General features: G+C 42.8%; 1 protein-coding gene across 1 annotated transcript; it reads left to right on the top strand.

Moving 5' to 3' along the window:
* Nucleotides 1–11,137: 11,137 nt before the first annotated feature.
* alx1 (ALX homeobox 1) lies at nucleotides 11,138–16,703 on the top strand. Its single transcript, XM_024380356.2, has 4 exons — nucleotides 11,138–11,516; nucleotides 13,150–13,451; nucleotides 13,885–14,013; nucleotides 15,819–16,703. The coding sequence occupies exons 1-4, from the start codon at nucleotides 11,297–11,299 to the stop codon at nucleotides 16,146–16,148; spliced, it is 981 nt and encodes a 326-aa protein (XP_024236124.1). The 5' UTR covers nucleotides 11,138–11,296; the 3' UTR covers nucleotides 16,149–16,703.
* The last annotated feature ends 6,194 nt before the right edge of the window (nucleotides 16,704–22,897 follow it).

Here is a 22,897-nt window from a genome sequence, read left to right as displayed (position 1 = left end):
AGGTATATTTCACTGGTCACCCCCAAAGTCAATTCCTCCTTTGGCCGCCTTTCCTTCCAGTTCTCTGCTGCCAATGACTGGAACGAATTGCAAAAATCACTTAAGCTGGAGACTCATATCTCCATCACTAACTTTAAGCATCAGCTGTCAGAGCATCTCACAGATCACTGCACCTGTACATAGCCCATCTGTAAATGGCCCATCCAACTACCTCATCTCCATATTATTATTTTTTTTAAATCCTTTGCACCCCAGTATCTCTACTTGCACATTCATCTTCTGCACATCTATCACTCCAGTGTTTAATTGCTAAATTGTTTGTATTTGCACTGCTTTGCTTTATCTTGTCCAGGTTTCAGTTGTAAATGAGAACTTGTTCTCGACTGGCCTACCTGGTTAAATAAAGGTGAAATAAAAATAAATAAATAAAGATGGTAACATACGCACTATACACACATTTACACATGGATTTTGTGATGTAGATATGTGGTAGTGGAGTATGGGCCTGAGGGCACACACTTAGTGTGTTGTGAATTCTATAATGAATGCATTGTAATGTATTTAAAATTGTATAACTGCCTTAATTCTGCCAGACCCCAGGAAGAGTAGGCAGCAGCTAATGGGGATCCATAATAAATACAAATGTTTTTGTGTTAAAAAAGAGTAATGTTAATATACACAGCTCAAAAAAATGAAGGGAACACTTAAACAACACAATGTAACCCAAGTCAATCACACTTCTGTGAAATCAAACTGTCCACTTAGGAAGCAACACTGATTGACAATAAATTTCACATGCTGTTGTGCAAATGGAATAGACAACAGGTGGAAATTATAGGCATTTAGCAAGACACCCCCAATAAAGGAGTGGTTCTGCAGGTGGTGACCACAGACCACTTCTCAGTTCCTATGCTTCCTGGCTGATGTTTTGGTCACTTTTGAATGCTGGCGGTGCTTTCACTCTAGTGGTAGCATGAGACGGAGTCTACAACCCACATAAGTGGCTCAGGTAGTGCAGCTCATCCAGGATGGGACATCAATGCGAGATGTGTCAAGAAGGTTTGCTGTGTCTGTCAGCGTAGTGTCCAGAGCATGGAGGCGCTACCAGGAGACAGGCCAGTACATCAGGAGACGTGGAGGAGGCCGTAGGAGGGCAACAACCCAGCAGCAGGACCGCTACCTCCGCCTTTGTGCAAGGAGGAGCACTGCCAGAGCCCTGCAAAATGACCTCCAGCAGGCCACAAATGTGTCTGCTCAAACGGTTAGAAACAGACTCCATGAGTGTGGTATGAGGGTCCGACGTCCACAGGTGGGGGTTGTGCTTACAGCCCAACACCGTGCAGGACGTTTGGCATTTGCCAGAGAACACCAGGATTGGCAAATTCGCCACTGGCGCCCTGTGCTCTTTACAGATGAAAGCAGGTTCACACTGAGCACATGTGACAGACGTGACAGTCTGGAGACGCCGTGGAGAACGTTCTGCTGCCTGCAACATCCTCCAGCATGACCGGTTTGGCGGTGGGTCAGTCATGGTGTGGGGTGGCATTTCTTTGGGGGGCCGCACAGCCCTCCATGTGCTCGCCAGAGGTTGCCTGACTGCCATTAGGTACCGAGAGGAGATCCTCAGACCCCTTGTGAGACCATATGCTGGTGTGGTTGGCCCTGGGTTCCTCCTACTGCAAGACAATGCTAGACCTCATGTGGCTGGAGTGTGTCAGCAGTTCCTGCAAGAGGAAGGCATTGATGCTATGGACTGGCCCGCCCGTTCCCCAGACCTGAATCCAATTGAGCACATCTGGGACATCATGTCCACAGACTGTCCAGGCGGATGCTTGGATGCTTTAGTCCAGGTCTGGGAGGAGATCCCTCAGGAGACCATCCGCCACCTCATCAGGAGCATGCCCCAGGCGTTGTAGGGAGGTCATACAGTCACGTGGAGGCCACACACACTACTGAGCCTCATTTTGACTTGTTTCAAGGACATTACATCAAAGTTGGATCAGACTGTAGTGTGGTTTTCCACTTTGATTTTGAGTGTAAATTTGATTTCCATTAATAATTTTTGTGTGATTTTGTTGTCAGCACATTCAACTATGTAAAGAAAAAAGTATTTAATAAGAATATTTCATTCATTCAGATCTAGGATGTGTTATTTTAGTGTTCCCTTTATTTTTTTGAGCAGTGTATATTAAATGACACATATATAAATAACAGAATGTATTTTAAACTTCACAGACGTAACACTTTTGTATGACCATAATACAAGTATTTTATTGATAGGAGTGGGGGAGAAAGTGCTTTGATAAAGTCGGCATTAACAATAATAAAATAAAGACCGTTTCTCACCATAGCCTGCTGAATTCGCAAGATAATTTATTTTTAATTTTGATTTCGCACAAACGAAAATGTGTCACTGACTCACCAATGGAAATGAATTCATTTTTCAGAATTGTGTCCCATGAAGAATTCGGCGTTCGACTAGCCATGTGCAACAATGCACTCGCAGTTACAAGCCTGCTAGAGTTTAGAGGCAGGCAGACCGCAATATCCACCGTCCTAGTACGGATGAAGCCTGAACTGCAATTTTAAGCTAACTGAAGCTGGTTAGCTTTAGAAAACCCTGAGTAGATCTAGCTGGCTCCATATGATACCTCTCAGGGTAGCTATATTCGCAGGCTCTTATAGGTATAAATGTATAAACGAGTAAAAGTTCTTGAAAATGTCATAGATGTATTCCTATGTTCTTGTGTAACTAGCAAACTATTGGTGATGAGATAATATTGTGTAAAATGAGTTTTATACCGAGTGATAGAATGCTAGGTTGGCTGTTTTAGCTAGGCTTACGTTAGCTAAGCTAGCACCGTATCTGGATATTTTCCTTTTCAACTGCAGTTTCAGGTGATCAGCACTCAATGAGTCACTGTTCACCCTAGTGAAAAAAGTAACTAGTGCCCTTAATGGATGTGCCAATGCCAAAAGGGAGAAAAGTGTAGGACATAAGATATTTGGGGGGAATGCAGAAGACTAAGTAAATGAATGAATAGCTAGCTATCTAACTATACAATTAATAATAAACTGGCAGGGCCGGCACCAGAACGAATCAGTTGGATGGGCATTTTATTTCTATAGGTGGGCCCGTTTTTTATGGGATATCCTGTGTGCACACTCTTGAAATAGTGCATGCAAGAGCACCAGCCTTTGCCATATGGACACATTGATAATACCGTGATCCATTGGCTGCTAAAGATATAGCTATAGGCCCATAGGCCAATGGAGCAGTGTGCCTATAACTTCATCGTCAACGAAGTGAAATACATAGGCCTAAAACTGACAAATAAAAAAAGTAGAAAATATCTTGATGAAAATTCAGGTTCTTTCAATCGCATTCATCTCTCTACTCTGCCTGTCTGCCTCCCTTTCCATCTGTCTTGGCTTGAGCTATCGTTAGCTAATTATTTAGACAGGAGTAATTGTATAATTTTGGCAAGACATCAATTTACTTTAGGGGAAGCCAGCATTCGAACAGTGCACCCGCCAACTTTGCTTTCTAATTCGCAAGTGTCTGAAACCAGATATCTGTATTTGTCTCCGCCCTAACAATGCAAGTTGCCGTCCTAGGCAGGAATGTAGGTGACAAGTTTAGATCTGCATATTATGCCCATAGAAATGCATTGGGCTTATTCAGGACACATTTTCGCAAGAGCGAGCCATCTCGCTTCGCCTCTTCCTCTCTGCTGAAACTAGCGAGCAAAACATCACCCCTCTATCTTAGTATATGTAGCTCATGGATCTGATGCTGTCTAGCCAGAAAAAGTATGACATGCCATACTCATTTTGTCCAGAAAGCATAAGATACATGGTCTACACATATGGAGACAGAGGGACGCTGTTTCGCTCGTTCGGATGCTTTATCTGAGATGGATGCGCCTTTCTGTCGGCATACGTCTTGGTCAAATAAATTATCTATAGTTTAATATTTTTTTGGGACGGGCAAGGAGGGACGGTAGGGCAGGCCCATAATGCCAGCCCTGTAGACTGGTACTATGTCGTCAGCCAACTAGCTATACCTATTGCCAGACAGTAAAATAATTGAGTTAATAAAATCAGAATCTAAGTAAGGGATAATCAACAAGAGGCTATGCATTCTATGGAAAATAATGAACAACGTGAAAGGTGTGTTCCACGACTCGCTAGCGGAGTGGAGCTGACTTTCAATGGAGTTGCATTACTTTCCAGAGAACGCATAAACCAACGAGTTGAGTATAACCCTTTCATACCATGGCTAGTGGTACCGGAGCACCAAATATAGGTCCAAAAGGCTTCTTAACAGCTTCTACCCCCAAGCCATAAGACTGCTGAACAATTAATCAAATGGCCACCGGGACCCCCTTTTGTTTTTACACTGCTGCTACTCTATGTTTATTATCTATACATATTCACTGAACAACTGGGTTGCGTCCCTGCAACCAAACCGATAGAACGAATGACCAGTCGGCTTGGGTAGAAACACTATATTTGTGTCGGGACTATATCTTGTGGAATGATTAAATAAATTAATCAAAATAACCTTTTTAATTAAAATATGTCAATCATTATGTGAATATGTTGGTAACCCGTTGTATAAATGTGCTAATGTCGGTGTTTGGACGATATATTGGCACGGTTTGCCGGCCCTCGACGAACAACACCTGTGCCAATATGTCATCCGAACACGGCTTCTCCGGCATTATCACTTAAATAATGCATGTTCTAGAATTGATTTCAAGTCAATCAGAAACGAGTATTCAACAATGCCATGGTATACGTCATGTTAATAAGTTAACCCCGTCATGTTTGTAATATGATTATGTCAGGGTTCAAATAAGAGAGAGGGAGAGGGAGAGCACCGCCCAAGTTGAGGCAGGGAGAGGACGAACAGGTGAGAATTTGAGTTATACGGCATTCTGGTAAAGCACGTTGGACAGCAATTAACATCGCACAGAGATATCGGTTCTTGCTGACTGTAGACCAAGCTATAACAAATGTTGTTGCCTGTATTCTGATTTTATTTAGTGGCTGCGCACAAACCTTCAATTTGTAGTGCCAGAGTACGCACTGGGCGTTCGTAAATTCAGAGCTTTGTCAGATTGTCTGTTCATAAATTCAGAGGGTACATTTTTGACCGTTCTGACCTGAACCGCAGTCAAGCACACGGCTTCCAGACAAGGCTCTGTTATCCATATCTCCAATCTCTGTAACTGTGCTGCTGGCAACAATTTAACTACGATTTTTTAATGTAGCTAGGCAAGTCAGTTACGAACAAATGTTTATTTACAATGAATGCCGAGGATCAGTTAACTGCGTTGTTCAGGGGCAGAACGATATATTTTTACCTTGTCAGCTCGGAGATTCGATCTAGCAACTTCCGGTTATTGGCCCAACGCACTAACCACTAGGCAACCTGCCGCCCCACACAAACTAGAGACTATTTTACTCGCCCTAGCAGAGCTGGTTAGGCTGTTTTCGTGTTATCCAGAGCATTGGTGACTGAAACTGTGCTGCTGGCAACAATTTAATACGCCTTTTAGCCGAGGTTTACTGACACCGGCCATATTCAAGGGGTGTTGAGCGTTCGTAAATCAATCAGTTATTCTGCGCTCTAGCACACAGGAGCAGAGCGCACTGAAATTGGAGTAGATATCCAGAGCGAATTTACGAACGCACCCAAAGCAGATTGAACTATTTTGCGTCTGTCGTATCCACCAAGAGAAGCTGGATACCATAGATAGGAAAACAACATGCCCAAATGTTGTTTCTGTCAGTGACAGGCTTAAACAGGTATTTAGTTCATTTTACTGACTTCAGACCTTAGATCTGACCCCTTTCTGTGCCACTATGCCCACCTTTGTATAAGGTTGCAACCGGTTATTGAATGTGTATGTTTTTTTTCTTGATGGTGAATGACAATATGTTGTTTATATATATGTTTTAAGTCCGTTGCTTGATCATGACGCCATACTGATTGGTCTATTTTGAAGTCTGTTGCTTGAGCATGACACCATACTCATTGGTCTATTTTGAAGTCTGTTGCTTGAGCATGACGCCATACTGATTAGTTTATTTTGAAGTCTGTTGCTTGAGCCATATTGCATCTGAGCTCCTAGAGTGTGCGGCTCTCTTTTATTTTCATGTTTTCTACTCCGCTAGCCAGCACCTCGCCTAAATAGGTGTGCGTTTATTTTTCTTCTAGCTTGAGCCATATTGAACAGTTATGTTTTGACTGTCACTTAAGTTTTTATGAATTAATACTGACATTAAATTGTGTAACCAAGTAAGAAGTGTCTGGACTCGACTCCTTTTAAGTTAATTGGGTATAAGAAATTAGTTATTCAAGATGTACTAGCCAAGTGTGGTAAAGGGTACACAAGTAGAATTATGGGTTTTGACATTTAAAAGTAGTTAAAGAAGTGGTATGGTGGTGACTTTCTGAACTGTTACGAGTAAGAACACAGTTTAAAGTAAATAGAAAAATATTGGCGTTTCAGTTGTGATTGGGGTATTTTGACCAAATTATCAGGATTTTTTTTTAACGTATTTTCCCTTCGAAATGAATCAGAAACAACCATTTCACCAATGTTTCCTAAAAAAAAATCGGCACTGAGCAAATGTCAGGTCTGCTGAGCCAGAACTTGGCGGCGTTTTCTGTGAACACTGAGGCTGTACCCGCTTTAAGTTACAGTTATAACAGTGACCAAGTACTACTGTGGCTATTTGATCATTACAGAGAAATAGACAAATGATGCTACCCTCTGCCTATTGGCTACTTTGCTTATTCAAGCCTGTCTCAAAATACAACACTGCCTCTTTAAGACAGAAAAAAATGCTCTTTACCTGACTTGCTTTTCAAAGATGACTAGAAATGCACACATTTTGTGCTCTTGTAGGAAGCAACCACTCCCTCATTGCTGACTAGAAATTAGCTATAAATGGACTAATAACACTTACTAGCAAAGAATATGGACAAATGTGCACAAGTGGCAACATGCAGCTCTTGCTTTGATCTTAAACATGTGCATCTACTCATGACTACTCATGCTGTAAACACAGTCCAGTTCAAAGTGAATGGCACAGATCCATATATGTCAATGTTTTATTTGCATATAGGGATACTGCAGCTCTGATTGGTTATGCTGCACCAGTCTGTAGAGTATGGGCTGAGTCATGCCTGTCAATGCAACAGAATCCCACTCTGGTATGTTCTGCCTACAAAAAAAATCTTGCATAGTTCGTTTTGTTTCGGTATGTTGCATTGAAAGTGGCTAATATTGTCAATTCCCACAGTGGAAGGTAAAGTTGATTTCAAGTTAAAGTTCCCCTTTAAAGTTAAAGGGGAAAACTAGAAAGTTCAGCAAAGTTCAAATATGTGCTTCTCTGCACAGGCTGATATTTCTTCTGTGCAGCAGTCCCTGGGGAGCTGTGCGCCTGTGCACGTGCTCAATTTAGAGGGAGCATTGCTTTCAGTGTTGACACCAGAACCCATTGACCCTGAACCCCCCCCCCCCAATATTCAACACAAAGTTATGCCCTTGTTGTGTTGCATGAAATTCTAACCTTGACCTGTGTGGTCAACTTGAATTGTAGCACAAATGGTCAACATTATAAATATTTAAAAAATGTGTCGTCGTTTTAGTGCATTTTGATTGGTAGTAGCTATCTCTCCTATATCTGGGATCAGCTCAGCAAGCTCATCTAGTGGTTTATTATCATTTTAATTAGACCAGTGACCGTAGAGACCTGTGTACATGAACCCAGATGACATTCTACACTGACTCAGTGCCTGCGTTTCTAGGCATGTCTGTCTGCCTGAGCATGCAAAACAAAAGACAAACCAACAAAATAAAAACAAACACTGAGGATTAATCAATTGCTTTAACATTTTGTAAACATTTGGAGAGAGAGGTTTCTATATAAATGGCTAATCGTATAGGCAGGCTTCAACAAAAACATAAACGTTGGTTGCTTTTTGATTTTGAGAGTCGCCTGTAATACTGTATATCTAAGACTTGAACATGAGTGACAAAAACACTGACACTAAGTTAGAGTTCACACTGTGGCTTTGGCTACAGCTACAGTCTTATTAAATGACTTTCCAATTGTTTATTATTATTCAGACCAAGGCTCAACAAGGCTGTTTTGTGATTAATTGTTGGTCTAATTAATGACTTTTTACTCGATTCTATTCGTAATTTTGACCATAATGATATTTATATTATTTTCTGAAGGAATTAATAAATGACGGTGCATGAAATTAGTTTTATTTTGAGCAACAGATAAACCAACATTGCAACCATAATTTATCCTGGATCTAGTTTTTGAATTCACTTTAAAAATATTTCATTAATAGATGCGACCCTTTGTTATGGCAAGCCTGCAGCAATGACAACATCATGTCCACTTTCAAGAACTTGCGGCTTGTGGCAGGAGTTCTCAGTCCACCGCCCACCTACGGACCAAACCGCCGCGAACTTTTCGCATTTTCTCCTCAGCATGAGGTCGCATGGAGAGGTCACCTTAGAAGCCCAATACGACTCCCCCCTGCTACTTAAGAGCACTCATATTTATTTATATTTTTCCTCGAGTGGCACCATCCAACCCCAGGTATTATCACTGACCCGATAGCGAACCGTAGCTAAATATGGTCTGCATGGCAGGTGGTAGGACTACGAGATGGAAGGAGGGGGAAGATGGTTTCTGTTCTTGGCAATATAATTATTGTCATTATATGGAGAGGAACTTGTCTTCCTGTTGTTTTTTAAGCACGGTGGTCATATGTACTATTAGGTTTCCTGCAGACTTTTCTGCAGGAAACTATTATATGTATCTTTAATATAGCCAATATTTAAATCATTCAAAGGTTATGCATAGCCTTATTTTATGACTTTGTTCAATAGTTTGCATTGAGCCCCTATCACCCCAAATCGTTAGACTAGAGTATATACGGAAAATGAATCAGATACGCGCGTGCACACACACACACACATATGCACACTTTGGTGCACACTTTTACGCACTTTTGCTCAATACGGATCAAATTATAATCAGTAGTATTGGCTATACATTTGTCCACAAAATAGGTCCTCCCTGACATATAAATTCACTCACGTGGTTGTTATCAAAACCATACCACGAATGCAGTCCTATAACAAGTAAATAGGTAAATGATCTACTTTTCTGTCCATACTGACATGTAGCCTAACTTTCGTTGTCTTTGTTTGGTCTGCTAAATTGGACAGGGCATTGCATTGCTTGTTAAAGATCCGTACAAAAATATGCTGTCCACATGGTTTCGTGCGAGTTGCAGTGAGTAGGCTATTATTGCTCCAATTCGAAGTTCCATGGATTCTCACTAAATCCGATTAACATTGCTGAACATTGTTGAGACACGACACACAGATTCCATTGACATGTAAATATCACCCCAGTAAACATATGAATTCGTTTCCCTGAAGTTAAATATATGTTTTCCAAAGTGTCCTGTTGTGATATAATTGTGCACGTTATAACTGCATAACTATTAGCTCTGAAATACTGGAACCACAATTGAGGCACACGCAAACTTAAGCTATTACTAAATATGATGCATTAAATTGGTCTAAATTCATTATGAGTTTTAAGCAGTTAGACCTATGAGCACCTTATCATCCTATAAGGATCACCGTTATTATCGGCTTTTTTTTAAATCCCGTTTTAAAAATGTGCACATATAGAGAGGCCTGTTGTAACATCTTAAACTACACTACAATTTCTTGCGCTTACAGTGTAATAAATAAGGCATGCATGCTTCATCTGTTAGAATATATATTTAAAACTACATCTGATTGTAATATGTACAATAGGCCTATGTTTAACCAAACAATGCATTTCAATAGATTAAAAAGCCTCGCATAAACATAATGTATTTGCTGCGTAAATGCAGCAAATGCGATGAAACGTGACAATACAAATGCAAATCGAATACACGTAATTTTTGTTATTATTATTATTATACAGTAGGCCTTAGGAATTACCACAACATTGGGCGCATGTACAACTCTCTTTCAAAACACACAAATAAGTCCGTCTTCATTTCTAGAATGTATCTAAAAGACCCACCAGCAATTTGCATCGGCCTATAATTCACCATTTTGTAGAGAAAGTATAGCATTTAGCTCGTCTTTTCAGTTCGCTGCAGCTAGCGACTATAACGAGCTACAACAAACACTCAACTTGGACAGTTTTATCTCAATCTCTTCATTCAAAGACTCAATCATGGACACTTACTGACAGTTGTGGCTGTTTTGCGTGATGTATTGTTGTCTCTACCTTCTTGCCATTTGTGCTGTTTGTGCCTAATAATGTTTGTACCATGTTTTGTGCTGTTACCATGTTGTGCTGCTGCCATGTGTTGCTACCATGTTTTTGTCATGTTGTACTGATACCATGCTGCGTTGTCATGTGTTGCTGCCTTGCTATGTTGTTGTCTTAGGTCTCTCTTTATGTAGTGTTGTGTGTCTCTCTTGTCATGATGTGTGTTTTTGTCCTAATATATTTATTTAATTTTTCTTATTTTTAATCCCAGTCGCCGTTGCCGCAGGAGGCCTTGTGCCTTTTGGTAGACCGTCATTGTAAATAAGAATTTGTTCTTAACTGACTTGCCTAGTTAAATAACAAAAACATTTGACATTTAAAAGCATAGTTTTTAAGGCTAAAAAATATCATAAAAGTTGTTACACAATGTAAATTAATATTTTCATAAATATATTGCCATGATAATAAAGTTATTCAGTTTATTAGCAATCATTTCAACCAATAACTGGAATGACCATCAAGTGAGCGTCTAAGACCAAAGTCCGTTTCCATGCGCTCTAACAAATTGTATGTGCAGTCTCAACTTGCAGTAGGCTAGATAAATCATTACCCCACTTTATTTGGGGTGGCTCAACATGTTGTAAATTTAAGTCAATTTGATTGTTTCCTTTAAGCCCAATTCTAGGGTCTAGAATCACTTAAAGTGTGTTTGGTTTGGACTGTGCGGGTGGGAGGAGTTCCGACTGCTCCATATTCAAAAGTGGGGAGGGAGGCTTCTTCAAGGAACCCCCTCTCCTCCCGTTATAAAGAGACCACAGTGCCTTCAAGACAAGACATATTAACGGCTTTGAACAATTATTGTGTTATCGGGGTAGCCGATATAGCTCTTCAAATTTGTTGAACGTCGACAGAACTTATTTATGGTCAGTTGACAAGGTTCTGTGAGCGACGAGATCTCGGGAAGGAGATCATGGAATACATGAACGATAAATTCACGTTGAAAAGTCAAGCGATTAAGGGTAGCGACTACTACATGGGCTCTGGCGGCGCGCTGGACCAAGTTATGGAGAGTTTGGACAGTGTGCAGTACTACAGCAAGACCTCGCCCAAGTGTGTGCAGGCCTTCGGGATACAGAGCAGCGAGCACCACTCGCGAATGGAGCGGTCCTCGCCTTGCGGAGACCAACACGGTTAGTTACTGGAACCTTTTCCACTCACGATGCATAAAACGCTACCAAATATATGTTTTAACTGTCGCTGAAATTGGTAGGCTATGAGATGTGTTACGATGCATTAGGCCTATAACTAAATGTACATGCATTATAGTCTATACTTGCAAGTAAAGTGTTACCCACGTTTTTTGTTCTCAGAATTGTGCCTGGTAGATTTCCTCACATCTCCACATTTATGTGCCATATCTCAAACAAGTTTTTTTGAATGTTATGTGATTCTTATTGCTCTAAATCCATAAACTATTGAATTGCGGCAATTGAGTTATTTTTTTATATTGCCAAGCTAGCAACACATTGAAAGAGCAATGGGCAGATGTGATCATATTTAAAATATACCTGTTTAAATGAGGAATGTAAGTCTGTTTATAGGCTCACATTATTAAGTTGTGGTTTTGAAAATATTATTTTACATCACCAAAACTGAAATATAACGGTACTGCAAAATATTTCACATTCACCGTATATAGGTTACATGCAACAAAGCATCCTTCACTCATGCTGCCAAACATACCCTTGTAAAACTGACCATCCTACAAATCCTCGACTTTGGCGATGTCATTTACAAAATAGCCCCCAACACCCTACTCAACAAATTGGATGCAGTCTATCACAGTGCAATCCGTTTTGTCACCAAATCCCCATATACTACCCACCATTGCGACCTGTACGCTCTCGTTGGCTGGCCCTCGCTTCATACTCGTCGCCAAACACACTGGCTCCATGTCATCTACAAGACCCTGCTAGGTAAAGTCCCCCCGTATCTCTGCTCGCTGGTCACCATAGCATCTCCCACCCGTAGCACACGCTCCAGCAGGTATATCTCTCTAGTAACCCCCAAAACCAATTCTTTCTTTGGCCGCCTCTCCTTCCAGTTCTCTGCTGCCAATGACTGGAACAAACTACAAAAATCTCTGAAACTGGAAACACTTATCCCCCTCACTAGCTTTAAGCACCAACTGTCAGAGCAGCTCACAGATTACTGCACCTGTACATAGCCCACCTATAATTTAGCCCAAACAACTACCTCTTTCCCTACTGTATTTAATTAAATTATTTATTTTGCTCCTTTGCACCCCATTATTTTTATTTCTACTTTGCACGTTCTTCCACTGCAAATCTACCATTCCAGTGTTTTACTTGCTATATTGTATTTACTTTGCCACCATGGCCTTTTTTTGCCTTTACCTCCCTTCTCACCTCATTTGCTCACATCGTATATAGACTTGTTTATACTGTATTATTGACTGTATGTTTGTTTTACTCCATGTGTAACTCTGTGTCGTTGTATCTGTCGAACTGCTTTGCTTTATCTTGGCCAGGTCGCAATTGTAAATGAGAACTTGTTCTCAACTTGCCTACCTGGTTAAATAAAGGTGAAATAAAAATAAATAAATAAAAATACATAACAAATATGCCTACATGCAACATCTCATCTCATCTCATGTAAATATATTCGTCAATGGCCTATTATTTATAGCCTCACTCATCTGTCATAGATTACTTAATATGGCACATGCCTATATTTTTGCAACATCCGCGTTATTCATTGATTTATAATACAAATAATACCTTTTATTTTTCTTTCATATAGCGAATTATGGTGTCCAGAAAACGGAAGATACCTTGCACGCGGACCTTGGAAGGTCGATCGACAACTGTTGCAATCTGAGGGCCTCGCCGGTAACGGCGTGTCAGGAGAAAACGGATTTGGACGAAATGGGTGACAAGTGTGACAGTAACGTATCGAGCAGCAAGAAGAGGCGACACAGGACGACATTCACGAGCGCACAGCTGGAGGAGTTGGAGAAGGTGTTTCAGAAAACTCATTACCCAGATGTTTATGTGAGAGAACAACTGGCGATGAGGACGGAACTAACCGAGGCCAGAGTGCAGGTAATGTAGACCTACTCTCACTGTCCTTCAGTTGTTCTATTGCCACGTTGTTTAGGAACAGAATCGGGAACATCACATGTAGCTTACTATTGACTGAGATCACTTTGGTCTTATTTTAGGTCTATTAAAACAATTTGTTATGTATTTAGAATGTACAAAATAAGTAGGCCCACGGTTATTTAATGTAGTGCAATGCAGGCCATTTAGGCTTTTTAACCATATTCTTTGAGCATATTTTAAGATTTACTACTGTCAATTAAGAATTGATCCTCGATTTCTTTATTGGCTCTGTATTTGTGTGACGGCTTGGTGTACTCTAAATGTCATCTAACAGAACAATAGGTTAAGACAACGCTGAAAAAGAAGGGTACATGTTGACCAATTTCTTTATTGACAAAGTTTGCTTATTTTGTATCTCTCGTTCCCGTTTTAGGTGTGGTTTCAAAACAGAAGAGCCAAGTGGAGAAAAAGAGAACGTTATGGACAGATTCAACAGGCAAAAAGTCACTTTGCAGCCACATACGACATATCAGTGTTGCCAAGAACAGACAGTTACTCACAGGCAAGTTTGCTCTTTCACCAGAACAACAATTTATTTGCCGCTATTGAATCGTTTTTTTTGTCTCCGTCTTCTGTAAAATCATATAATCTGAAATTAAACATATGGTTTTGGTAGGCTATACCAAGTTCTAATTATTGTTAATAATTACCTAATATCATTTGTGGAGCATGTCGTGCGTCAAAATGGAATAGGTTAGACTATAAATAAGATGAGAGTGCTGTTGACCGCCACAAACCCTTGATAGATTGACCAACTGTGACGGCGGGTTCGATTTATCATGCACCATATTTCAGATAAGATTTCCAAAGTTGATTAGAAGGTATCTCGGCAAACCACTGGAATTAATGATTCCGTCTCAGATTTCACTGAAAATATTTACTTTTCTCTAGACTGTGTAGGCTATTCTTTGAAAGCCAACATTAAAAGTTAAAGCCATAACGGGCTGCCAGAAAGCATTACTCAAAAATAAAATGTATAAAGCCTTCATACCCGTAAATAATGATACATGTTTAACTTTGTCTGACCCATCAAAATCCTTAGTTGGGGTGTGGTCACGCCGTCAGTGTAGAACGCGTTAGTCGCGTTTGAAGTAAATAGACGACTCTTACAGACTAACATCGTTGAAGAGGATTAGCTTTGAAGATGTAAAGGCGTACAGCCAGGCTCTCAATGTCCTGTCCTAAATCATGCCTGAATTCCCTATCATATGTTTCTCATATTAACACTAGAATAAAGCCATCGCCTTTAATATAGTTTATCCAGATATATTACTTACTATAGAGGGCACTGACGCCAAGTGGTGGATTGAAACATGCCCAATATCTTACTGTTTGATTCAGACCATGACTAAATCCATTTGAAAGTTGATGATTTCTTCCTTGTACATACTGTAGGGGGAAAATGAGTTATATTTTTTGGGGGGTAGGACATGGACATTTCTATGAAAGAGCATGATCTGGATTGGTTTTAAAATGTGAAGTTTGTGTAAAATTGTTGCTATATTTATAGATGGTTGAGGTCATATCTGATATGCTCTCTGATGTCATATGTTTAGGGAAATAATTTTGTTTGCAACCAGTTGAAAATATATTAAGGAAATAATTTTGTTTGCAACCAGTTGAAAATATAAACGCTAACAAACCGTCATTACTTATAACCACCAAACCAGACCACAATCTTCACCAGCACCACAATTAATTGTCTTTCTAGTATTTGCAAAATTTGTCTGTAAACCAACATTTGGCAGTAGCCTACTGTAGTTCCAGCCCAGTGGTACACTCTTAGAAAAAAGGGTTCCAAAAGGGTTCTTTGGCTGTCCCCATAGGATAACCCTTTATGGTTCCAGGGAGAACCCTTTTTGGTTGCAGGTAGAACCCTTTTGGGTTCTAGATAGCACCTTTTTTGTCTAGGCGTGTAGGGAAAATGCTGAATAGTAAGTATAGTGACCAGATGGGTTCAGATCTTACAGATATGATTTTTCCTGGTTAATCAGGAATACAATTTGTGACATCTGGACTGGAAGCCTTCTCCCCCCTGATATTCTATCACATCCCTGAAATCTGAAATGTAAGCTTCGGCTATAGGCTATCTGAAGTAGCCTGATACCACTTTATAAAAAGAAAATACCCTCAATATACTGTAGAATAGAATAACTTCAACGCAATGTGGACATTTCCCTATGGCCTCACAGTGGCAAGATACTAAACATCAGTAGCACTTCCTAATCAAAGCCAAGACCAATCAACTTCTCTGGTAGAATAATAAATAACCAGATAATTAATGATCTGTTTTATTTTCCTCCACAGATCTCCAACAACCTGTGGCCCAGCCCTGCTCCCAGTGGCTCTGTAGTCTCCTCCTGCATGCTCCCCCGTGGATCTCCCCCATGTGTCACCTCGTATTCCCACTCCCCTCGCTCCGCAGCCGACCACGGGTACGTGGGCTTCCCCAACCAGCAGAACCAGTTTGGACACGTCTCCCTCAACAACTTCTTCACAGCCGACTCCCTCCTCACGCCCTCACCCAACGGACACCCATTCGAGACCAAGCCCGAGTTTGAGAGACGCTCGTCCAGCATTGCTGTGCTGCGGATGAAGGCTAAGGAACATGCGGCCAACATATCCTGGGCCATGTGATTGCGAATGTCTGTTCTGCATGTCCAGCCAGCTAACTGACTCACAGCCTCTCTAACTTTAGCATTACTACTGCGCACGTTTATAACCCCCAATGTTGACTGACAGAAATCTGACTGTGACACTGATTGATTGAAGAGGACATACAGAAGTCAAAATAATGTAGGCCTAGATGCTGATAACTGACTGGTTGTCTCCAAGACTGGAGAGACATGAAGCCTCTCCATGGAGTCAACAAACTGTGAACCTGTTGGTCAAAAGAGTCAAATGTCAGAGGAGATGAACTGCTTCAAGATTTAAAGGTCTGCTCATCGAGGTTGAGCAGTGCATTTCAGTTCACAACACACAGATGAAACTTGCTTTCAGGTTAACACCCGATGTTAAACAATGCATTGCTGAAAATGTACCCCTCTGTGACTTGAAAACTCTGAGCCGGTTCGAGCACTCCATTAAGAGTGGTGCAGCGGTCTAAGGCACTGCATCTCAATGTTAGAGGCGTCACTACAGACCCTGCTTTGATTCCAGGCTGTATCACAACCGGCCGTGATTGGGAGTCCCATAGGGCGGCGCACAATTGGCCCAGCGTCGTCTGGGTTAGGGTTTGGTCGGGGTAGGCCGTCATTGTAAATAAGGATTTGTTCTTAACTGACTTGCCTAGTTAAATAAAGGTTAAATAAAATAAATAAATAAAAAGCATGCTTTGTATGTCCAGGAAATAATCCATCTAAAGATCAACTATAGTATGTTCTATAAGTTGAGGACAGTGTGAATATTGTAATTCCCTGTGCTTTATAATTCCATTGCCCTACAGTCACTAAAACGATGCACACACATCTTAGAGGTAGAAGTCCGTGTTGTTATGATTCTGGATGGTCAGATAGCTAGCAACAATGACAAAAAAGCTGCTATGCGGGGAATCGTAGGTGGCTCGTTTCAGCTCGTTGTCTTGTTATTGATATCATGTCTTGTTCTGAGTTGTTTTGACTCCAGCTACATCTATGCTAATATGACAAAAAATTCACTAGCTAGCTAACCAACAACTGTAACAATGTATCTGAGAGACAACTGCTCATTGTGAAAATGTATTTATGTTTTTAATAAACATTTGGAGACTAAATATATACGTTGTCAACAATCTTGTCTGTTTTGCCCCAAGGGTTGTGCACGTATTGGTTTTGTCACAAACAACCCAACCTTCTACTGTATGCCACTCAGGACTTTCAGAGCAGAACAGAAATGAAATGGACTGACGTACTAACATGTCTGCAGTGTGCCTTGCGGTAAAGCTATGTAACCTCATTAGCTGTGTCTGTGTTGTGCTACAAGGCCCCAGCACAGGAAGCAGTTAGACATTTTGTCATTATAATTTCTATTAAAATGATCAAATAAAAAGATAATAAAAACCTCAATTGTGACAGATGATGTTTTATTGTATTCACACAGTTTAGGAGTCACTCATTGTAGACAAGGAATAATCTGCCTTACAGGGATGTAACCATAGCGTTACACTACAGTAATATACTGTAATTGAACTATTGACGTACCTAGTATAATATGTATAATCTACATGGAAATTAGAATTATCATTAAAAAAATTCAGGCACTGCATCTCTTCAGATACAATATAAATCGTTGATATTATTATCCGACTTAATCCCCCTCTCCCCCTATAGTCACATGTATTCCTATTATCCCACCACATGGAAACAGGAGCATGTTCTCTGCCTTTCTCCTCTGCTGAGGGCTGACGTCAGCCCTTTGTGTTTCTCTCTAAGATCACTGTCTGTTCTGTAGCGTATAGTGTCTCATCGTGCAAAACCTGTCCATATGAACAGTATGCTTGATTTAAGTGTAACTTATGTCAGATACTTTGACATTGCACTACCTTTGTTTTCCTAGGGACACTACTTCACTTCCTGGTTATTGCCAATAAAAAGTATGCATCAGAGTATTTTATCTAGGAAATACAGTACACGTGCCAAAACAAGGGTCCTTTGATGAGAAGCTTAATTCTTGGGTCAATTTCAACGCATATCATAATGAGAATGATGGAATTTCCTTGGTTTTGGATTATCTCTACTTTTAATTAAACTCTGATTCTTATCCATCCATCTATATTTAACTAGGCAAGTCAGTTAAGAACAAATTCTTATTTTCAATGACGGCCTAGGAACAGTGGGTTAACTGCCTTCTTCAGGGGCAGAACGACAGATTTGTACCTTGGCAGCTCGGGGATTCGATCTTGCAACCTTTCAGTTACTAGTCCAACACTCTAACCATTAGGCTACGCTGCCACCCCTATGTATCTAGCATGTTCAGTAGAGACATCCAATAGAACATATATCACATTAGACAAGCTCACGGCAAGAAGCTTTCTCAGTAATGGACCACCCTCCACTACCCCTTACAGACAGTCTCTGTGTGTGCGCACATGTGCATGTGTGAAAGAATGTGTTTTACTGTGTCTGAATGGCCATCAGTTACTCCCCCGGGAACTTCTTCTGTGTATCCCCCTGTAGTATGTCCCCCACTGTAGTATGTCCCCCTGTAGTATGTCCCCCACTGTAGTATGTCCCCCTGTAGTATGTCCCCCACTGTAGTATGTCCCCCTGTAGTATGTCCCCCACTGTAGTATGTCCCCCTGTAGTATGTCCCCCACTGTAGTATGTCCCCCTGTAGTATGTCCCCCACTGTAGTATGTCCCCCTGTAGTATGTCCCCCACTGTAGTATGTCCCCCACTGTAGTATGTCCCCCACTGTAGTATGTCCCCCTGTAGTATGTCCCCCACTGTAGTATGTCCCCCCTGTAGTATGTCCCCCACTGTAGTATGTCCCCCACTGTAGTATGTCCCCCACTGTAGTATGTCCCCCCTGTAGTATGTCCCCCACTGTAGTATGTGCCCCCCTGTAGTATGTCCCCCACTGTAGTATGTCCCCCTGTAGTATGTCCCCCACTGTAGTATGTCCCCCTGTAGTATGTCCCCCACTGTAGTATGTCCCCCCTGTAGTATGTCCCCCACTGTAGTATGTCCCCCTGTAGTATGTCCCCCACTGTAGTATGTCCCCCACTGTAGTATGTCCCCCACTGTAGTATGTCTCCCACTGTAGTATGTCCCCCTGTAGTATGTCCCCCTGTAGTATGTCCCCCCTGTAGTATGACCCAATTCCTCTGATTCCTGCGCTCTACCCCCCCCTACAGTATTTGTGATCACAGAAACAGGCCGGCCAGGCTGAAGACAGATGTGTGGGAAGAGGGTGGAGGAGTCATCCCTGCCTCATCCCAGGGCAGGCTCCCTGCTTCTACAGACTAGATACATCACCAGCTCCAATGGGTTTGACCTCGCTAGGTTAACCTAAACCATTAATAAGACTGCCCCACTCTCCCTCCCTATCATGGTCGTGCTGGGGAGGATTGGACCTAGTGGGGAGGTGAAGGAGGTGATGACTAATGAGGGAAGTGAGGGAGGAGAGGACTGGCGGAGGTGTGGGAGGAGAGTACTGAGGGTGGAAGTGAGGGAGGAGAGGACTGGCGGAGGTGTGGGAGGAGAGTACTGAGGGTGGAAGTGAGGGAGGAGAGGACTGGTGGAGGTGTGGGAGGAGAGTACTGAGGGTGGAAGTGAGGAAGGAGAGGACTGTGGGGGAGGTCTGAGAGGGGAGGAGGGGGGGATGTGAGGGAGGAGAGGACTGAGGTGGGAGGTGGGGAGCACTTAGAGGGGAGGGGGAGGAGAGGACTGAGAAGGGAGGTGGGGGAGGAGTGGACTGAAGGGAAAGTGGGGGAGCACTGAGAGGGGAGGGGGGAGGAGAGGACTGAGAAGGGAGGTGGGGGAGGAGTGGACTGAGGGTGAAAGTGGGGGAGCACTGAGAGGGGAGGGGGAGAGGACTGAGAAGGGAGGTGGGGGAGGAGTGGACTGAGGGTGAAAGTGGGGGAGCACTGAGAGGGGAGGTGGGGGAGGAGAGGACTGAGAAGGGAGGTGGGGGAGGAGTGGACTGAAGGTGAAAGTGGGGGAGCACTGAGAGGGGAGGGGGAGGAGAGGACTGAGAAGGGAGGTGGGGGAGGAGTGGGCTGAGGGTGAAAGTGGGGGAGCACTGAGAGGGGAGGGGGAGGAGAGGACTGAGGGTGAAAGTGGGGGAGCACTGAGAGGGGAGGGGGGAGGAGAGGACTGAGGGTGAAAGTGGCGGAGCACTGAGAGGGGAGGGGGAGGAGAGGACTGAGAAGGGAGGTGGGGGAGGAGTGGACTGAGGGTGAAAGTGGGGGAGCACTGAGAGGGGATGGGGGAGGAGAGGACTGAGAAGGGAGGTGGGGGAGGAGAGGACTGAGGGTGAAAGTGGGGGAGCACTGAGAGGGGAGGTGGGGGAGGAGAGGACTGAGAAGGGAGGTGGGGGAGGAGTGGACTGAGGGTGAAAGTGGGGGAGCACTGAGAGGGGAGGTGGGGGAGGAGAGGACTGAGAAGGGAGGTGGGGAGGAGTGGACTGAGGGTGAAAGTGGGGGAGCACTGAGAGGGGAGGGGGAGGAGAGGACTGAGAAGGGAGGTGGGGGAGGAGTGGACTGAGGGTGAAAGTGGGGGAGCACTGAGAGGGGAGGGGGAGGAGAGGACTGAGGGTGAAAGTGGGGGAGCACTGAGAGGGGAGGGGGGGAGGAGAGGACTGAGAAGGGAGGTGGGGGAGGAGTGGACTGAGGGTGAAAGTGGGGGAGCACTGAGAGGGGGGGGGGAGGAGAGGACTGAGAAGGGAGGTGGGGAGGAGTGGACTGAGGGTGAAAGTGGGGAGCACTGAGAGGGGAGGGGGAGGGAGGACTGAGAAGGGAGGTGGGGGAGGACTGAGGGTGAAAGTGGGGGAGCACTGAGAGGGGAGGGGGGGAGAGGAGAGGACTGAGAAGGGAGGTGGGGGAGGAGAGGACTGAGAAGGGAGGTGGGGGAGGAGTGGACTGAGGGTGAAAGTGGGGGAGCACTGAGAGGGGAGGTGGGGGAGGAGAGGACTGAGAAGGGAGGTGGGGAGGAGTGGACTGAGGGTGAAAGTGGGGTAGGAGTGGACTGAGGGTGAAAGTGGGGGAGGAGTGGACTGAGGGTGAAAGTGGGGGAGGAGAGGACTGAGGGTGAAAGTGGGGGAGGAGAGGACTGAGGGTGAAAGTGGGGGAGAAGTGGACTGAGGGTGAAAGTGGGGGCGACTGATGGAGCTTGGCTGAGCTGTCGAAAGGAAGACATACAGCTACATCAAACAGAGTTTGAACAGAAGGTATCTGAAGTGTGTAGCTTCCTATAGCTGCACCATTTATGCTTTAGTGGATGAATGGTTTTCAAGAGGGCATTTTCACCTGATTGATAAAATAGTCAGGTCAGTTAGGGAGCCTGTACCTCTCTCTCACTCCAAGCTACAGATCACCTCCCTCTAGTGGTTGATATGTATTGAACAAAAATATAAACACAACAATTTCAAAGATTTTACTGAGTTACATATAAGGATATCAGTCAATTGAAATAAATAAATTATGCCATAATCTATGGATTTCACATGACTGAGAATACAGATATGCATCTGTTGGTCACAGATACCTTAAGAAAAAGGTAGATGCATGGATCAGAAAACCAGTCAGTATCTGGTGTGACCACCATTTTCTTCATGCAGCACGACACATCTCCTTTTGCATAGAGTTGATCAGGCTGTTGATTGTGGCCTGTGGAATGTTGTCCCACTCCTCTTCAATGGCTGTGCGAAGTTGCTGGATATTGGCGGGAACTGGAACACGCTGTTGTACACATTGATCCAGAGCATCCCAAACATGCTCACATGTCTGGTGAGTATGCAGGCCATGGAATAACTGGCACATTTTCAGCTTCCAGTTATTGTGTACAGAAGATCCTTGCGACATGGGGCCGTGCATTATCATGCTGAAACATGAGGTGATGGCGGAAGATAAATGGCACTACAATGGGCCTCAGGATCTTGTCATGGTTTCTCTGTGCATTAAAATTGCCATCGAGGAGCATCCAGATGCTGCACTTGATGAATTTAGAAAATGGCTTCTTCCAATTATTGATAAACATGTACCTGTTAAGAAACTGACTGTTAGAACTGTCAAGGCTCCATGGATTGATAAGGAATTTAAAAGCTGTATGGTTTAAAGAGATGGGGCAAAAGGAGTGGCTAATAAGTCTGGCTGCACAGCTGACTGGCTGGTTTACTGCAAATTGAGAAATTATGTGACTAAGCTCAACAAAAAGAATAAGAAACTGTATTATGAAGCCAAGATTAAGCCAATGATATAAACTTTGGAGTAGAAAGACAAATATATCAAATTAGACAAATCAGATGGCTTATTCATTCCAAAACCATTTGAGGTTGCCGAATATTTAATGATTACTTCATTGGCAAAGTGGGCAAACTTAGGCAGAAAATGCAACAACAAACAGTGAGCCATCGTACTCATGCATTAAAAAAAACAATGAAAGAAAGTCTCTGTAAACAAATGAGCAACAGACTTCCAGCATGATTATAGAGAAGGGCACTCAACACAAATGACTGATGATTGGTTGAAAGAAATTGATAATAAGAAGATTGTGGTTGCTGTACTGTTAGATTTCAGTGCAGCCTTTGATATTATTGACCGTAACCTGTTGTTGAGAAAACGTATGTGTTATGGCCTTTCAACCTCTGCTATATTGTGGATTCGCAGCTCTCTAGGCCCTCTACTCTTTTCTATGTTTACCAATAACCTGCCACGGGATTAAACAAAGCATGTGTGTCCATGTATGCTT

This window comes from Oncorhynchus tshawytscha, linkage group LG19 (assembly GCF_018296145.1).
Source record: "Oncorhynchus tshawytscha isolate Ot180627B linkage group LG19, Otsh_v2.0, whole genome shotgun sequence".
NCBI lineage: Eukaryota > Metazoa > Chordata > Actinopteri > Salmoniformes > Salmonidae > Oncorhynchus > Oncorhynchus tshawytscha.
The sequence above is the reverse complement of the archived record's forward strand: the minus strand, read 5'-3'. Positions and strand labels throughout refer to the sequence as shown.